The sequence below is a fragment of the Sorex fumeus genome, unplaced genomic scaffold (genome assembly GCF_029834395.1).
Source record: "Sorex fumeus unplaced genomic scaffold, SorFum_2.1 ptg000048l, whole genome shotgun sequence".
Classification (NCBI taxonomy): Eukaryota; Metazoa; Chordata; class Mammalia; order Eulipotyphla; family Soricidae; genus Sorex; species Sorex fumeus.
Window position 1 is genome coordinate 203,902 of NW_026606105.1, and position 17,938 is coordinate 221,839.

At 39.6% G+C, this 17,938-nt stretch overlaps 1 protein-coding gene across 1 annotated transcript in view; it reads right to left on the reverse strand.

Annotated features, from left to right (window-relative positions):
• Positions 1-17,220, reverse strand: part of LOC130032346 (contactin-associated protein-like 2) — a 78,676-nt gene extending 61,456 nt beyond the window's left edge. The window contains exons 1-2 of the mRNA XM_056123930.1: positions 17,139-17,220; positions 5,649-5,759 (exon numbers count right to left, since the gene is read on the reverse strand). Of these exons, the coding sequence (XP_055979905.1) occupies positions 5,649-5,759; positions 17,139-17,220 (193 nt within the window). The remainder of the gene's footprint in view (positions 1-5,648; positions 5,760-17,138) is intronic.
• Positions 17,221-17,938: the final 718 nt, after the last annotated feature.

Genomic DNA, 17,938 nt, shown 5'->3' on the forward strand with positions numbered 1-17,938 from the left:
TTCCGGGAGTAGCAGGAACAAACCTCAGAGGCACAGAATTACTGTGATTATTTTGTGAGTTCCCCACAGAGCCTGCATGAAGTTAGACTCATGGATGTTTGAGAGTATGAACTAAAGAAGTTAGCATGGTGCTGAAGCCTACCGTTTGCTCCTGGCAAACAAGAAACTGGAAATTATAAAGACAGTGACCTATCCAAAACCAGACTTCAAGGCAGGGTGGCACTGAATAATTTCAGGACTGTATTCCAATGGAAAGTAAAGCCTGCGTTTCTTTACCAGATACAAGTGTGGACATTAAGGGACCACTGGCAGCCCACTTCCAGATGTTTCTTAGACATATACCCCTCCTGTATGTGATCATTTACAAATGCAAGCTGTTCTTCTGGCTGGAGGACATCAAGGATAAATCACTTGAAAATAATACCATAATCACCGCTCTCATAGAGGCCATGAGAGAGTCTTCAAATGGGAGACATTAACTGGTCACCAAAAGAAAATAGAATGTCACCGAGGAAGTGAGTGACAAGCACTGGAAGAATCACAAAAAATCAGACAAGAGGGTGACAGTGAAGAAAATCTCTGAAGCTTCTTATCACCGAAACTGTGAGATTTTGTCATTTAGTTATTCTCTCTCTATAAATATTAACTTAATCTGCACTCCTCTACCTCCTTTGGGGTTACATCTTGGGTCTAATTCTAATAAAACACTGATATGGTTCCATCTGACTTAAGTGGGCAGGAAGATGCCAGCTTTGTGCAGAAGTCATGGATTTGTGCCCTTTTGCCATATCCAACCCACTGCTCCCTGTCTATGAGATATGAGAGAGAGTCTGAAGTGTTGACTCTCAGATAAAATCTTCTGGGGGTTCCATATTTATTTTGGAGGCATGAATAACTATTTTTTTGCTTTTTGGGTCACACCTGGTGATGCACAGGGGTTACTCCTGGCTCTGCACTCAGGAGTTACTCCTGGCGGTGCTCAGGGGAACATATGGGATGCTGGGAATCGAACTCGGGTTGGCCGCATGCAAGGCAAACGCCCTACCCGCTGTGCTATCTCTCTAGCCCCGAGTAACTTTATTTTAATAAGAAGTCATTTAATAAGTACAAAGACAGCTGGACTGAGCACGGCTCAGGCATCAGGAGTGCTGATGAGAATTAGGAAAGTAAATGATCGACAGAAGCACAAAGCATCCAGGGATTGTGGCCCCAGGAAGCAGGACCAGAAGGAGACATGGAATGAGACCAGGACTTCATCCATCCTCTACCAGTCTCCTGACATCCTGGGTGAGCAGTACCAACTTCTCTTCTCACTCTCTTGGACTTACACTTGACTCATCTTGGCTTCTGATCATCACCTTGATGTAGGCTGGCAGATACTGAAGTTCCCTTCCCCAGGCGATGGCAGTAAATTTCTTGGGAAGTAATAGTTCTGAAGTTGCAAAGGCCGACCTTGCAGAAAAGAGGAACTAAGGCCTGATAAGACCCTCGCCTGCAACAGACCCAGAGAAGCTTCTGCAGAAACTAAAGGCTAGGAAAGGAATTTCAAAGAAGACCATCATCACTCCCAAAGCCCTTGGTAACCTCCTTAGCAACAGACTTTGACCGAGGTAAAAGCCCCACCTGGGTGCAGGTTGGAGAAACCCTATAAAGGCCACCTTGAACAAAGAAAGTGTGTGCATAGGCTTCCTGAGAACACATGCTGCTTGTGCCCACGTGGCCAAACACATGTGGCACCTGAGCACATGTGGCGCCCACATCTCCCCTCTTGAGATGTGTACTTTCCTGCTTTTTTGTCTAATGCTGGGATGTGAGTAGGGGCTCTCTCAGCCATTGGAGAAGTCCGGGTTCTCTCTTAAGTGTGTTACTCTCCACTCTCTCCCACTTTCTCTTCCTCCTTTCCTTCAAAATCTCCAAATAAAATATGTTTTACTTCACTGCTTGTCTACTCCCGAAATTCTTTTCTGTGAGTTGAGACAAGAACCCAGTCACCCTGGGTCCCGGGTGGCAGAGGCAGATGGGGAGAAAGTGACTGTTTTTCTCCTCCCTACTTCACATATGTCACCTGTGGGGCCCACTGACATCAATCCTAGTTCCCAGATTCAGGTCACATAAGAAAGAGATTCTGTGACTCAAGTGATAGTACAGTTGAATAAGGAACTTGTTTTGCACACAGTCAACATGGATTCAATCCCCAGCAACCACATATATTCCAGAATTTCCTGTCAAGAGTGATCCCTGAGCACAGAGTTAGGAGTGAGCCTTGAGTACCAATGAGTGTGGTCCATAAACAAAAATATACCAAAACCAACAAAGTAACAAGAGATTCTGGCAGCATCAGTTGAGACCAAGACTTCCCTCTAACCACCCATGGTGAGTAAATGACACATATAGTATGACTTCCCCTTTGGGATAGCAAAGAAAGATGACTTTCGCAAAAGGCAGCTCAGATAGAGAAGGGAACACCAAGTAAAGGATATTTGCAGGACTCGCTCGGGATGCGAGATGTGTGCTGAAAGTAGACCGAACAGGATGGCTACTCAACACCTCTATTGCAAACTACAATACACTAAAGGAAAGAGAGAACAAAAGGGAATGCCCTGCCATAAAGGCGGGGTGGGGGGAATGGGGTGGGTGGTGGGAGGGCTACTAGAATCATTGGTAGTGGAGAATGGGCACTGGTGGAGGGATGGGTACTCGATCATTATATAACTGAAACCCAAGCATAAAAGTTTGTAAGTCTACAACTGTACCTCATGGTGTTTCACTAAAAAAAAAAAAAAAGGCATGTGAGGTACAAGGGTAACAGAAGAAGTAACTGGCATCTTTACCTTGATATTCTCTTCATGTGAAGAGCAAGTGGCCTTTAGAAAGCCTATGAGTGCTTTATAATCTTTATAATATGTAGGATATGGAATAATTATAAGGCAGTGAATGCCTTATACAAAATCTTCAAGGATTAAATATCCATGATACCCTTCAGATACTAACCACTCAATTTCTCTTGACTTAGAATGATTCAAGACTAGGAAACATTCGATAAATAAAGAATATGAAGATAGGACCGGAGCAAAATGTGAAGATTGGACCGGAGCAAAAGCATAGCGGGTAAGGCATATACTTTGTAAGTGGCCTACTCAGGTTTACATCCCAGAACCACATATTTAATAAATTCCTGAACCTTACCAGGAGTGATCCCTAATCAGAAGTGATCCCTAATCAGGAATAATCCCTAATCAGAAGTGATCCCTAACCACAGAGCCAGGAACTAGCCCTCTGCACAGCCTGGTGCATTCCAAAATCCAAACAAACAAAACCAAACACTGTCCTCTAGTTGTTCATTGATTTGCTCCAGTGGGCCCAGTAACGTCTCCATTTTGAGACTTGTTGTTACTGTGTTTGGCATATTGAATATGTCACGGGGAGCTTGCCAGACTCTGCTGTGTGGGCGAGATACTCTCGGTAACTTACTGGGCTCTCCGAGAGGGGTACATGAGTCGAACCCAGCTTGGCCAGGCTGGCTGCGTGCAAGGCAAACGCCCTACTGCTGTGCTATCTCTTCAGCCCTCCAAAATCCAAAGCAAAATAAAAGAATCTGGACATAATTCAAGAAAGCAGATCATAGGAGGTAGCTACTGTTTAAAACAAATAAACAGCAAAGTATAAAAACTGTAAAAACTGTGAGCAATATACTCTAGAGACATGCTAGGACAATAAGTGGATTTCCATTTAAATATTGTATTCCCTTCCACTATTGTTAAGCTTTCATATCTGATAACAAGTTTGTAGCAAATGGCATTGTATCCCAGGATCCCCCCTCCAAAGAAAATTAGATAAATATGTGTCAGTCTTTCTGAATGTATAGCGACACTTACACTGTGCATTTCTATGTGTTCAGAAACTCCAGCTAACCCAAATGCATTTGAATCATTTAATTTAAATAAATGATAAAACTTAAAGCCAATGTATATCAACATAATGCTTAGCAATTTGTTCTTTTCTATATTCATATAATTACTGTTACATTTCTTCAGCCTTCTGTGTTAATCTGTCATCCTCTTGCATTCATATGCTTGCATGATACTATGCAAAAAACATATCTCCACCATTTCTAATTTCTCTTACAGTATCATTTTTGCTTTCTGTTTGGAATCCTCTACAGATTTTAACTATACCTAAGCTATCGTCTATTGCACTATGTTAAACAATACCTTTTTTAATTAAGGTTGGTTTTTAGTTATCTTTACCATGACATGAATTCCAGCCAATGAGGGTCTTTTCCCCAGAGCATTTGCAAATGAACTCCTAAATGAATAACAATTTTTTTCAAAGTAAAACAAGCACATTATAATTTTTCCTTGGAGAGAAAATCAACTTCCTCTGCATTCTCACTCTGTTGAAGCATACTTATTTCTCAGCTAGGATTAAGACTAGCTACACTTGAGGACCATATATTGAACTACATGTAGAGGCAAAAGCAGTAAAATGAGTAGATATAGACCCAGTTGTGATTGGACAACGAGGCAAACAGTATGGGGAGGGTTTGGTAGAAGAAGGTATTTGTTTTGTGCATATTATAACTTTGAAAGCACGATAGAGCCTCTGGATTCCACAAGAAAGTAACCAAAGCCTCCTACATAACACATGTTGATAAAATGTCTTGTTTTATCACAGTATCTCTCTATCACTGTCATACCGTTGTTCATCAATTTACTCAAGTGGGAACCAGTAACGTCTCCCTTTGTCCCAGACCTGAGATTTTAGCAGCCTCTTCTTACTCGTTTTTTCTAACTGTATTGGAGGCTCTTTCAGGGTCAGGGGAATGAGACCCATTTTCGTTACTGTTTTTAGTATATCGAATACACAATGGGGAGCTTGCCAGGCACTGTCGTGCCCTGTTTTAAGAAGGAAATATCTTTGACACTTGTTGTTTGCTCCTTATTTATCCAAGATAATTTTGTTTTTAAGCAACTTCGTAGATATTTATGTCAGTGTCCCCTTGAAGCCAAGAAAAGTTGAATTTTATGATCTTAATTTGTTAATATAATTCTCTATGAGCATGAGGGTTTATACACTTTGAATTACATTTTTCCCATAATACTGCAGCCCTAAAGGCAAAGTTGAGTTGTGAACATATGTCTTATTTTCACATGGTTTTAAAAAGAAAGTCAAACTATAGGTGTTCGGGAAAAATTGTAAATAGTCATGCTTCTTCATTCTTCACTTTCAAACCAAACAATAAAAAAGAGAAAAAGACATTGAGCTGAACCTCATTCTAAATGATGTTCTGATTATCAAGAATTTCTAGGGTTTCTTTTTTTTGGCGGAGGGAGGCATCATTTTGAATTCATTCTTATCTACAACTCTCAAAACGCTTCTTCTTTGATTAACCATCTCTTTATTTCAGTCCAATATTACTCAATGTATTTGGCTACTATATATATATATATATATATATATATATAACTATCAATGCATTTTTAATAGAATGGGAGAACTATTTGGGATGCTTGCTAATAACTGTTGTAAATTAAATCAAAATTATTTTATACATAAAATTAGTAATTAAAGTTGTAGAAATGCTGGTGCAAATATAACTTGCTCTTGTTGAGCACATTTGTTGACAGAGGAAATAAAATGTCACTTACCTCCTCTCTTGTTGATCTTGGCATAGCCTGGTGAGTAGCTCCCAGACATAGCGGAAGAGCTACTGAAAGCCACATGGGACAGTCCAGATACAAGAGCCTCATCGCATTTTTCTAAAAAGAGAAAGGAAAGAAATGAAGTAGTTTAATCATGATGGCTATCTTTTAGTACAAAAATTGGTGTATATAATAGAAATTTAAAAATCTACAATGCCACATTAGACAACTCATAATAACTTAGGCAACTTGATTTGAGTCAGTATAATAAATCAGAGGAACAATTTAAATATTTTCTGTTTTTCAAGAGTGAAAGCAGGGTCTGGAGTGATAGCACAGTGGGTTGGGCTTTTGCCTTACATGCAGCCGACCCAGGTTGGATTCCCGGCATCCCATATGGCAGCCTGAGCACCACCAGGAGTAATTCCTGAGTTCAGAGCCAGTAATGACCCCTGAGCATCACCAAGTGTGCCCCAAAAGAGAAAAAAAGAGTGAAAGCAATGGTTAAATGAATGGTTAAGTGATTCTTAGATAGCTGATCTGAATGTAGGCCCTTTGAAAAAAAACATTTAAGGTACCAATTCTTATCTGCTATCAAAGAAGCATCAGCAAAGTTGAGGATATTCATTGAACAAAATTTGAAATCTATTATATCTGGCAAGCTAGTAACAGTATTCTGCCCGCACGGCAGAGCCTGGCAAGCTTCTCATGGCATATTCAATATGCCAAAAACAGTAATGACAAGTCTTACAATGGATACATTACTGGTGCCTGCTTGAGCAAATCAATGACCAATGGGAGGACAGTGCTAAAGTTTTATATCATAGCAAACCATAAGAATTTATTTAACATAATTATTGATACTTTTGGTTTTAGGGCCAAGTCCAACTCTTATCAGGTCTTATTCCTGGCTCTGTGTTCAAGGATAACACCTGGCCAACCACCAGGGCCCATATGGAGGAGTAAAAAGGATTAAACTCAGGTTAGCCACATGCAAAGCAAATGCTTAATCCAGTGTCCAGTCTCTCTGTCCTCTTAAAATGTTTTGTTATTTTAAAGAATTTCTTACAATATAAACAGAAGTTTAGAACCTGAATTAGAGATTGGAGAGAATTATCACAGGGGTTAATCACTTATCTTGCATGCAGCTAACCCTGATTTCATTCCCAGGACCACTTATGGTCACAATGAGTACAGCCAGGGGTCATTCCTAGACACAGAACCAGGCATAGCCCTTGAACCACTGTTGAATCTGGCTCAAATAATATCCTCTCCCACAAAGAACGTTAATTAGATTTAAAGAGACAAAAAGAGGCACGGCCAAAAGGAATCTAATCAAAGTCGAAAGACTCTGAAAGTTATGCCAGTAAGGGAAAACATAGAATGAACAGTATGAAAAGCACAGCCCTTGTAAAATAAACCCATTCCTATGAAATCTGACCTATTCACTGCATCAGAGCCCAGAGATCATTCAGTTCCGCCCTCCAATTCCACAACACCACTCATTTTCCCCACCCCCTCCCCACGACTCTTTTGCAATCATAATCCTTCCACAGATCTTTCTCCTTTTCCTATGGTCCAAATGTAAAAGTTCCCAGCACACCATTCTTGAATCTCTATCTCGACTCTCCTCCTGCTGCTGGGAAACTGCATCAAGGACTGTGTCTACTCATGTTGGTATATTCCTATTCCCACCACTTCACACACTGACTGCAAGCAAATATCAACAACAGGCTGAGGAGAATTGCCCCCTCTTCTTACTTCCAACTCTGTCTGTTTTTCTTTAGCCTGTGTTAGGTTAGAACCAGGAGTAAGCCTTGAACACTGAATGTGTGCCTCACCCCCCAAAAAACATAAATTAAATAAAAGTATACATAGCAATGAAAGAGGCACTCGAAAATACCAGTCAAGCACTTCAAAATATGCAAGTCTTTCTGTTACCATTACTTGGAAAATGAAATTCCCAAGGGCCCACACAATCACTGCATTGGTGACATTAATCTTTCTATGTCTATGTCCACTTCTATCCAGCCATGGTGGTGCCTTCCTCCTTCTCCAACAAGCCTAACTTCTCCTTCGATCCTTGACCTGCACTATTCTAGCTAAATCAAGCCTTTGTTCTCCCAGCTGTCACCCTTCACTGCTACAGATATGATTTGGGTGTCCACTGGACCAACAAAACACCACACTTTCATCTCTCTGCACTCATGTCCCATAACAGTTACCTTTGAGGCTTCAAGAACAACCTGATTTGCTGTGTCCTCACTCTTTTGCTGGAATTTTAATGGGAATAAAGTTTTTGAGACTTTGCTTAGTGCCTGCTTTCGAGGAATCTGAACTGCACTTTACATGCTGTAGGATCTCTGAAAACATCACACTGCTGCATGAATGAATGCAGAAACGGCCAATTCAACCTGACAAGCTGCAGTGTCCCCGTGCAGAACAATATCGCAGTACAGTATGACACAACACCTAGTTTTCCTTTTTAAAGAAGTTTTTAGCTTGATTGGTTTGGGAGCCACACCCCACAGTTCTCGGGGCTTATTCCTGGCTCTGTGCTCAGGGATCCTCCTGGTGTTGTTCAGGGGACCATGTGCACTGCAGGGATTGAAATTTGGTCAGCTGCCTGCAAGATAAGTACCTCACCAGCCATCTTATCTTTCTGAAACCCCAACACCTAGCTTGAGATGTTACAAACGTTCACCAAATGCTTACACAGTCTCAATTCTCTAAAGAGTAAGACAGAGAATAACACTGCACTCTGTAGAATAGCATTTTAGATACGAAATTCTAGATATTTAAAAACAAAAAGCATTTCAGCACTAAGAGAAATGAATCTGTTTTCTTTACATAGAGTATAGTCCTTCACAATACTCAGGAAATGAGCTGATCTTCACGATGTCATTGCCCAAACATGTACAAACCTGAAGTTTGAATGAACAATTCATCTCCTAAACAGTGCTAAATTCCTTATTATTATTCATTATACTGAAAATACCTCTGGGAAACACAGCATATGGGCAGGAATATATTTTTTAGAAAAACAAATAAAAAAGAACTAAACGATGAATGAGGCATTTATTTTAAAAGTTCAACAACAAGTGTCTATTGTCAAATACTGTATTAATTATTAAAAAATATGTAATTCAGTTTAGCTTCCCATGAAGGAAAAAAATTAAGTCCAGACTTTCTATTTTCTGACTCTCGAGGCTGATTTTGGAAAACAAGTCACATATAACTGGAGTAACTGCTTACATTTAAAGCTTCCACTGTATATTAAAAATGTGCCCGTTCGTTTTTGTTTCATGCATTCACACATGCACCAGCACCTAAAATGACTTGGGAAATGCAGTAGTTGAATCAACAGATGGATTGATGGTAACTTGAGGTTGACTGGAAAGAAACAGAGTGAAGAAGCTAGGAGGGAGGACAGTCTTGATCCTAGAACCACCTGGTCCCATGGAGAGCGGCTAGGTATCACTCTGGAGGTCATTGAACACTGCGAAGCTCACTCTAGGTTTCTAAGCACCGCAGGGCTTAAATAGAACTAGAACATCGTTATTCTGAGGCCCATGCGTTGAATTGCTTCTCCAGTTGGTGGAGAATCACCGGAATTGACCCCATGTGGAACCCCTTCTGGTCCCCAGAAAAGAAACCTAAAAACACTAAAAAGCACATTTCTAGGATGAGCTGGTGATGAATGCCATAGAGACACATTAAATATTAAGAAAGGCAGCAGGGCATTGATCTGTGGGGTGGAAGTTGAGAAAATTGCTATTTTTTTTTCTGTCTTGTTCGAAGAAAACCTCTTTGATAAGGTGACATCTGAGCAGAATCTGTGGGCAAGGAGTGGAGCCCTATTAGAAATCAACAGGACGATGCTCAGAGAAAACCTTTTCAAATTCACAACTGCTCAGTGGGGGCGTAATCAAAAAAAGATGCAGTTTTTTAAAAGTGAGCATTCAATGCAGATATATGACTACATTGAAAGTAATTAATTGATTTGCTGAATAATTGATTCCGCTCCCCATTAGCTAACTTCAAATAGGGAGCTGAAACATAGCATTTATAAAACATGAAAATAGTGACTCATTATTGCATGATTTAAAAAAAACTAAGATTTCTATAATAGGTTAGTAAGCTTAACAAATTTAATTTTTTAAACTAAATTATAAGTCACATAAGTCACAATAGCAAAATTAGGGAGAAAATAGATAAGAACATATGAGAAGATTTTTTAATGGTAGCTAAAATTTTATCAAAAATTCCTTTTGCAGTGGTGGTGGTGGTGGTGGTGTTCCCATGCAGTGCTTGGAGAACCCCAGGACAAATCCCAGTGATTCTTTGGCACATTTGCTGAGGGCTCAGTGTTCAGGCCTTGGATGCAGTTTGGTACCAAAATTAAGCCAGGCCATCTCCACTGTGTTCAGCCGAACATATGGTGCCTGGTCATCAAACCTTGCCCCTGTTCTAACCTTTGAACTATCTATCCTGTGCTCTTATTATCAAAGTCTTAACCAACAGTACAATATTCTAAATTGAGACATAATCTATAACCCTCTAATTAATAAAATGTAAAATGCTACCTTTACTGAATTTTGTACTGGAAGACTGTTGTTTTATTTTGTTTGGGGGCCACACCCTCAATACTTAGGGTACTGACTCCTGGCCCTGCACACAGTGATCACTCCTGGCAGGGTACTGGAGAACAAATGTAGTGCTGGGGGTTGATCCTGAGTCAGTCACAAGCCAAGTAAGTGTCCCGTCCTCTGTACTACACTCTGGTCCCTCTCCTGAAGTCTTTTGTCAAAAAATTTATTAGTACGCTCAACCTTTCCTCAGTACACACATGTTCCTTTTTCTTCACGAGTGGCAATAATACAGAGCTACGCAGGACACGTAAAACATGAAGCAACAAGAGAATCCTACGAAAGAGTTTTTGCACTGAAGGCTGAGCAGACTGTTATTAGGTAAAGTAACGGATGACTCTGCCCAGATCAGAGAGTCCGGCACGCTACTGAGAGTATCTCGCCCGCATGGCAAAGCCTGGTAATACCCGTGACATATTCGATATGCCAAATACAGTAACAATTGTCACAATGGAGATATTACTGGGTCTGCTTGAGCAAATTGATGAACAATGGGAGGACAGTGACAGTGACAGATGACTTTAGAATTCAGGCCTTTTCAGTTCCTACTGACTCCATCCCAAACAGGTGAATCTGAGGATTCTGAGGGTGTTGATATTTCTACACATGACACATCAGGGATGGGAGGAAATTAGCCATCTTTACCTAAATGCTAAACACAGCTATCTTTACATAAATCTTTACCTAAATGCTAAATTCAGCACAGGAGTTCGAAACCGGGCTTCCTGCAGGCAAGGAATAGCCCTATACTTTCATTCCTAGAAGTTTTCCTTTTTATTTATTTTATTTTTTTCATTTGCTTTTGGGGTCATACCTGGCAGTGTTTAGAATTTACTCCAGGGCCAGAGTGATAGTACAGTGGAAAGGGCATTTGCCTTGCACTTGGCCCACCTGGGTTCCATCCCCTGCATCCCATATGGTACCCCAAGCACCACCAGGAGTGATTCCTGAGCACAGAGCCAGGAGTAGTCCCTGAGCATTGCCAGGTGTAACACCCTTCCAAAAAAAAAAAAAGAAAAGAAAAGAAAAGAAAAAGGAACTTACTCCAAGTTCTGTGCTTTCTGGAACCATATGTGGTCCCAAGAATTGAACCCAAGTCAGCTTTATGGAAGGCAAATCCTCTGTACTATCACTGCACCACCCCAAAAAGTTTCCTTGATGCACAAACCAGCATATTGCCTAGGTCCACATTCACATGATAGTAGGACATCATCATCCCAAGCAAAAATGTTTTTTCTCTGACATTTTTAGAGAAAAAGAGTTTTAAGTTTTCTAATATACCAGATATTTATATATCCAAGAAAAATAATTACCAATCAACTTTTATAGCATCAAGATGCATAAACAATGAATAAGGACTTTCTGATAAATTGAGGAAATACACAGAGGTGGAAATAGAAGAATATTCTAGAAGGAGGGAAGAAAGTCATAAACAAAAGCATGGAGTTCACAAAGGGACTCACATGTCATGGAAAGAACTATATCAGCACTCATGGCCCACATAAGTCAACATACTTTTTAAATAAACAAGCCCTTTTTATTTCCAATTGTAATAACCATAGTAAAAGGCACTTATTTCAAAGAATCAGCTTGTTGATTTATCATATGCTAGAACACATGTCTTAGTATTCTGCAGACACTGAATACCAGGAAATCAGGCCAATACCCCGAGGAAGTTAAATTTTATACAGGGTGGGGAAAGAGAGCTGGATAGAGCAAGAGAGAGAAAGAGTGTGTGGTAAAATTTGAGACAATTCAGTATTTCATTTTTCTCTCATACTGGGATGTCTCCCAAAGGAAGCCACACAGCAGGGACAAATATTTGGTCTCTCGTGTACTTCCCTTCCGGGGAATTTTGGATGAAGTCTAGAGGAGCAGATGGGTCTTGAGTTTTATTTTCACACAATTTCAGTCCATCAGGAGGCAGACAAGCTGTAAGAATTCTGCACAATTTCAAGCTGGACCAGAGAAAATTATTGGCAAAGAGAGATGAAATGATAAGAGCCTGACCCAAGTGAGTAGCTGGAGATAGGAATTCTACTGACCACTAAAAGGTAGGAATTTGCACGGGTCAAGGACTTTAGGACCTATATGTTGACAATAGATATCATCAACATGTGTATCTGATTAAAAAATAATGAGCTGTGTGAGAACCTGGGTTTGATCTATGCAAAGTAATGTAGATTTTTTATAACATAGGTTCTTATAAAAACCACAAGCTCTTGATAATGTGTGCTCTATATCACATATATGGGAATGTATGTCAAAGACAGAAAATAATTAAGAGAAGCAAAAGACCATAGAACCAAAAGCACTATCAGGAGAGAAATTGAACCCAACATGGACTTTAGAAAGGAAAAAAATGCAAAAACGTGGGGTTATTGATCAAATTCATCACCAATAACTTCTAACTTTTTCTTTTTTTCCTAATTTTTGAAGCTGGGATTTGTTATCACTTTTCTTCAGTTAACCATTCAGTTTAACCATTCATCTCCCAAATCAGGACAAATTTAAGAGACCAGACTTGCCTGCAACAAAACCTTGTTTTCAGTCAATAGGTCCTGCTGGCAAAAACTTAGACAGAATTATAAGCTGAGCAACTGTGCTAATTCATTCCTTTCTCTGGCTGTTAGTTCCTCTCAAAGACATTGTCATCTCAATCTCCATCATGACACTTGTCTCCTGCTATAAATTTCTGGATTGTATCTTCTCAACACAACCATGCCACTGCCACTTGCCATGATCTCCAGTCTGAGATCACAGCTACTTGAATATTTGGAAATCCTTTACTGTGTCCAAACTAAAGATCACAGTTACTCCATGCATTTTCTGCTGATCTTCCTACACAGATCATACTTTCAGTGACATGGCTTTCAAGAACATTAGGAAAAGCCCTAGACATAATAAAACTTTATTTCTGAAATACTTTAATGAACATTATTGGAATTTGAATATAGAGAGGCTGAAATCATGACTCAGCTCGTAAGTAATAAGTAAGACACATAGCAAGTTTTAGGGACAATATAAGCCACATCTTTCACCCATTGACCAAATTCTGACTTGTAAGATATCCAGCACTTCTCTATTCTGAAACTTTATTCCCAGGATTAGGATTCCTTACTTTATTTTTGTTGCTTTAATTTTCTCTTTAATAAAAAGGAAAGCATAGAAAGAGGAAGAATTGAGAAAATGGATGAAGGGAAGGAAAGAAAGGGAAGGCAAGGGGAAGGGAGGGAAGGGGAGGGGAAGGGAGGGAAGAGGAGGAGAAGGAAAGGGAGGGGAAGGGAGGGGAGGGGAGGGGAGGGGAGGGGAGGGGAAGGGAAGGGAAGGGAAGGGAAGGGAAGGGAAGGGAAGGGAAGGGAAGGGAAGGGAAGGGAAGGGAAAGGAAGACACAAACTAATAATAACCTTAACATTTTCTTCTTTCAGCTGCTGTTGGCTCTCTATTGTTACTGCTGATATGTTGGGCAGCTGCTTACAGAAATATTTTATTTTGATGCACTTCCAAATATGGTGTTTTGTCTTTTCTCAACAAGCATCACTTCAACAACACTGTAGCTTTCACCTCAGACTTTCTCTAACTTTAGCATTCTATTAAAAATACATGAACACACTTAGATCATTCCATATGGCATCAGGAATTTCCATACCTCCATTGCTTCTCTTTTTGGAAAGGGTGAGACCAACTTTTGTTGAAATTGAATAACTTAGCTATTCAATTCAGCATGGTTAGCACATCCTGAATTAGATATGGAAATATAAGAAACATAAAACGGGCATTTTTTCATTAATTTAAAACTTTAATAATTTAGGTATTAACAAGTAAAATGTATATTTCGATTAATTTCAATGACTTAATAATAGTCATGGTTCATTTTCATGAATAATTAGATGATGAATATTTTCTTGGGATAGTCATAATATTCAGCGGTAAGATGCTGAAGTATCCCTAATATTAACAGTAAGTTCTGCACAGTTGTAAGTTTAGATAATATTCATAGTAACATGGATTTGAATTTACTTTGGTCTTGATGCCTAATCCTTTGTTTCATTGTTTCTAAAATGCTTTTTCAGTGTGGAATCAGTGCTCTCTGATTTTTAATTTTTTGTTTTTCTGGAGAGGTGTTGCTTCTCAAGCAGTGCTTAGTGACACAGGACCACTCCGGTAGGTGACCTGTCCCTGGGCCAGAAGGTGCTTTGTCCCTCCTACACAGGTCCACGGGGGGTCATCCTAGTTGCTGTCAGAAAGCCCCAGGATTAGACCTGATGAGACTGGCTATCAAATTGTAGATACTAAATTTGTAAACTCCTGGGGCTGGAGCAATAGCACAGTGGGAATGGCAGCTTACCTGGGTTTGATTCCCAACAGCACCATCAGGGGTAATTCCTGAGTTCATGAGCCAGGAGTAACCCCTGCGCATTGCTGGGTATGACCCAAAAAGCAAAAATTATAAAAAATAAATTTGTGAACTCCAGATCACTGAGCTATCTTCCTGTTCATCCCTGATTTATAAATGATAACAATGAAAAAAAAATGGTTCAGAAGTCAGTTTTACTTCATGGAAAACCATTTGCTCCCCCTGTAGGCAACAGTTATTACTGACATCAACTCATACTTTCCTGAATCTTCATTTCTATCACACTTTCCTTTTCTTCCATTTTTTAAAAAATGGTTCATACATTCCTTTGCATGCCTCTTGCTCCAGCTTCTCTATGCTATTGGAAATAGAAAATATTTCTCATGGTTCTATAACATTTCATACAATACAAAGAGAGAACTTCCATGGTCCATAGAAATAATCACCATTACTTATCTTCAGATACCTGCATATATGCACACATACATACATACATACATACATACATACATACTCACATACTCCACTTAGTATGCCAGATAAGTATAAACAAGAAAGAACATTTACAATATGTCCTGAAACATTCTCTGTAACTCAATCATCCATCACAGAATATCACATACAAACGCTATATTTTTAAATCTTTCATATTATTGGAATTTTTTAATGATTTATAGGAGGGCCTAAATATCAGGCTTAAATTTACTGGCACAGAGTATAGTGCAGGAATGCAAGTGTTAGATTATTACTACTTTAATTTTATAATTAAGAATCACATTTCTCTCTAATGTGCCACCATTAATTTATTTTGATTATTTTGATTATTTTAATTAATTTTGATTATTTGTATTTTGTTTTATTTCTGTTTTGTGTGGTTGAGCATAAAAGTACTTGAAAAATGAATAACCAAGATGGGGGGGGTGAACTTCTTTTATAAGTAAAGAAGCTATGAATTAGGTCTCATCGCTCAGAAATGATAAAACCCTGCAGTTTTCTGTAACTGGAGAGTATAGTGCTGAGTGCAGTGACACCCAGAGTCCAGGGCAAATACTGAACAATCTCACTACTATGTGGAGTAGAATGGGCAGTGATCACAGACCCTGAGAATCTCCTATGAACCTGCCTCTGCAGGAGGACAAAGGGAACAAGAAAAGACCTAGAAGCAGTGGTGCAGGGCTGTTGGCACTCAGGTGGTGGGTGTGATGCAGTATTCCTAAAACATTCATGTGATGCTATTATAAATGATGGTATAGCAATTAAAGGCCTTTTTTTTTAATCTCTTCAGGCCACACCTGGTGACGTATATGAGTTACTCCTGGCTCTGCACTCAGGAATTACTCCTGAGGTGCTTGGGAGACCACATGGGATGCCAGAGATCGAACCCAGGTTGACCGCGTACAAGGCAACTGCCCTCCCCTCTGTACTATTGCTCCGGCCCCGAATGATGGTATAGCAATTAAAATAAGAGAGCAGCTAAAGAAAAAATACGCTTAGGAGGCAGAAAATATATTAGAATCAGAGGGGAAAGCAAAGTCGTACCTGATAATGATATCTATACTTCTGATGTCTGCACACATGTAGATGGAACCCTCATCTATACTCACTTCCGGTCCAATTTTTATACATTGAGTTCGGTTTATTTCGGATTATGCAGATTTCCCAATAACATTGGAGGGTCAGAATTTTCCTAGCACCTTTCAGTTGGAGTTCATATAAGGTGACTTATATGATGCTACTGCAGGAATTTCAATATAGTCCCTCTACGTTAGATTCATATCTTTCATTTTTTAAAAATTGAATCTCCATGAGACACAGTTACAAAACTTTCATGTTTGAGTTTCAGTCGTACAATGATTGAACACCCATCCCTCCACCAGTGCACATTCTCTACCACCAATGTACCCAGTATATCCACCCCTACCCACCCTCCCCCTGCCTCCATGGCAGACAGTTTTCCCCATACTCTCTCTCTACTTTGGGGCATTGTGGTCTGCAATATAGATATTGAGAGGTTATCATGTTTGGTCCTTTACTTTGAGCACATCTTTCAACTAAAAGGAAGCATTCCCTTCAGTTTGAAATCAGTGTTCTCAGAGAAACTGATACAAAACCAGCTGCTCAATTGATTATAGTGACATCAAATAAGTATGCTTTCGGCAAAGCATTTAAAATGTGTTCATTTTTATTCATTAAATAAATACATATTGGACACTTATCGCCAGCTTCATCCTCTATCCCCTTAGAGTCCATTTCCTTTGCAGATGGATCTTTAATAAGTGGAGGTCAGGTGATGCCTTGCTCCAATGACAACTTCCCTCCTCATTTAACAGGAAATCCAAATTTCACCAACGCCTGCAATAGCTTGGTCATGAGACATGTTCACCACAATTTTATTTCCTTCTCTTCTAGGTCACTTTCTTCTCTTCCAGACACACTGGGTATACCCTTGCCCATGAGCCTGACCTACCTCTCTGTCTTCCAGCTACTTACTGCTCCAGGTGTAAAAGGAGCTGCCATCTTGCCATTCTGCCCTCAACTTAGAAATCAGCACCTCCTTCTCAAGCTGGATCATTTACATGAATCAACTTGGCCCTATACTCTGTAGATAATATTTTGCTTAAAGCATAAACCACAGAGGCAGGGTGGGACAGGGGGGTGGGGGATGGGAGGGATACTGGGACCCATGGTGGTGGAAAATGGGCACTGATGGAGGGATGGGTGTTTGATTATTGTACAATTGAAACCCAAGCACAAAAATTTGTAACTCTACAACTGTACCTCATGGTGTTTCACTAACAAATTTTTTTTAAATATATAAACGATGGAGAATGGGCACTGGTGGAGAGATGGATACTGGATCATTGTATAACTGAAACCCAAGCACAAAAATTTGTAAGTAAGTCTACAACTGTACCTCATGGTGTTTCACTAATAAATATTTTTTAAAAAATAAAATTACCTAGATTATTATAAAAACATATATTTGACTCTTGCTGCATTATAAATACTATGAAAGCCGGGTAGGTACTGCTCTGGAGTCTGAGTCTTTAGTTCACTGACCTGAGAACCTGGTACAGCTTCTCAGGTCAACGAATAAGGATTTTAGTCAACAAATTATTCACATTGATAAGAAATACACCTGTTTAAAAGTGAGCCAAGCTATAAGAGGAGCTTAGTTTTGGTTACTGACATATATTCAATTTGTCTGTCTTTGACTGACATTTTTGCATTTCTTAAAAATTTTGAAATCTGGGGCTGGAGTGATAGCACAGCGGGTAGGAATTTTGCCT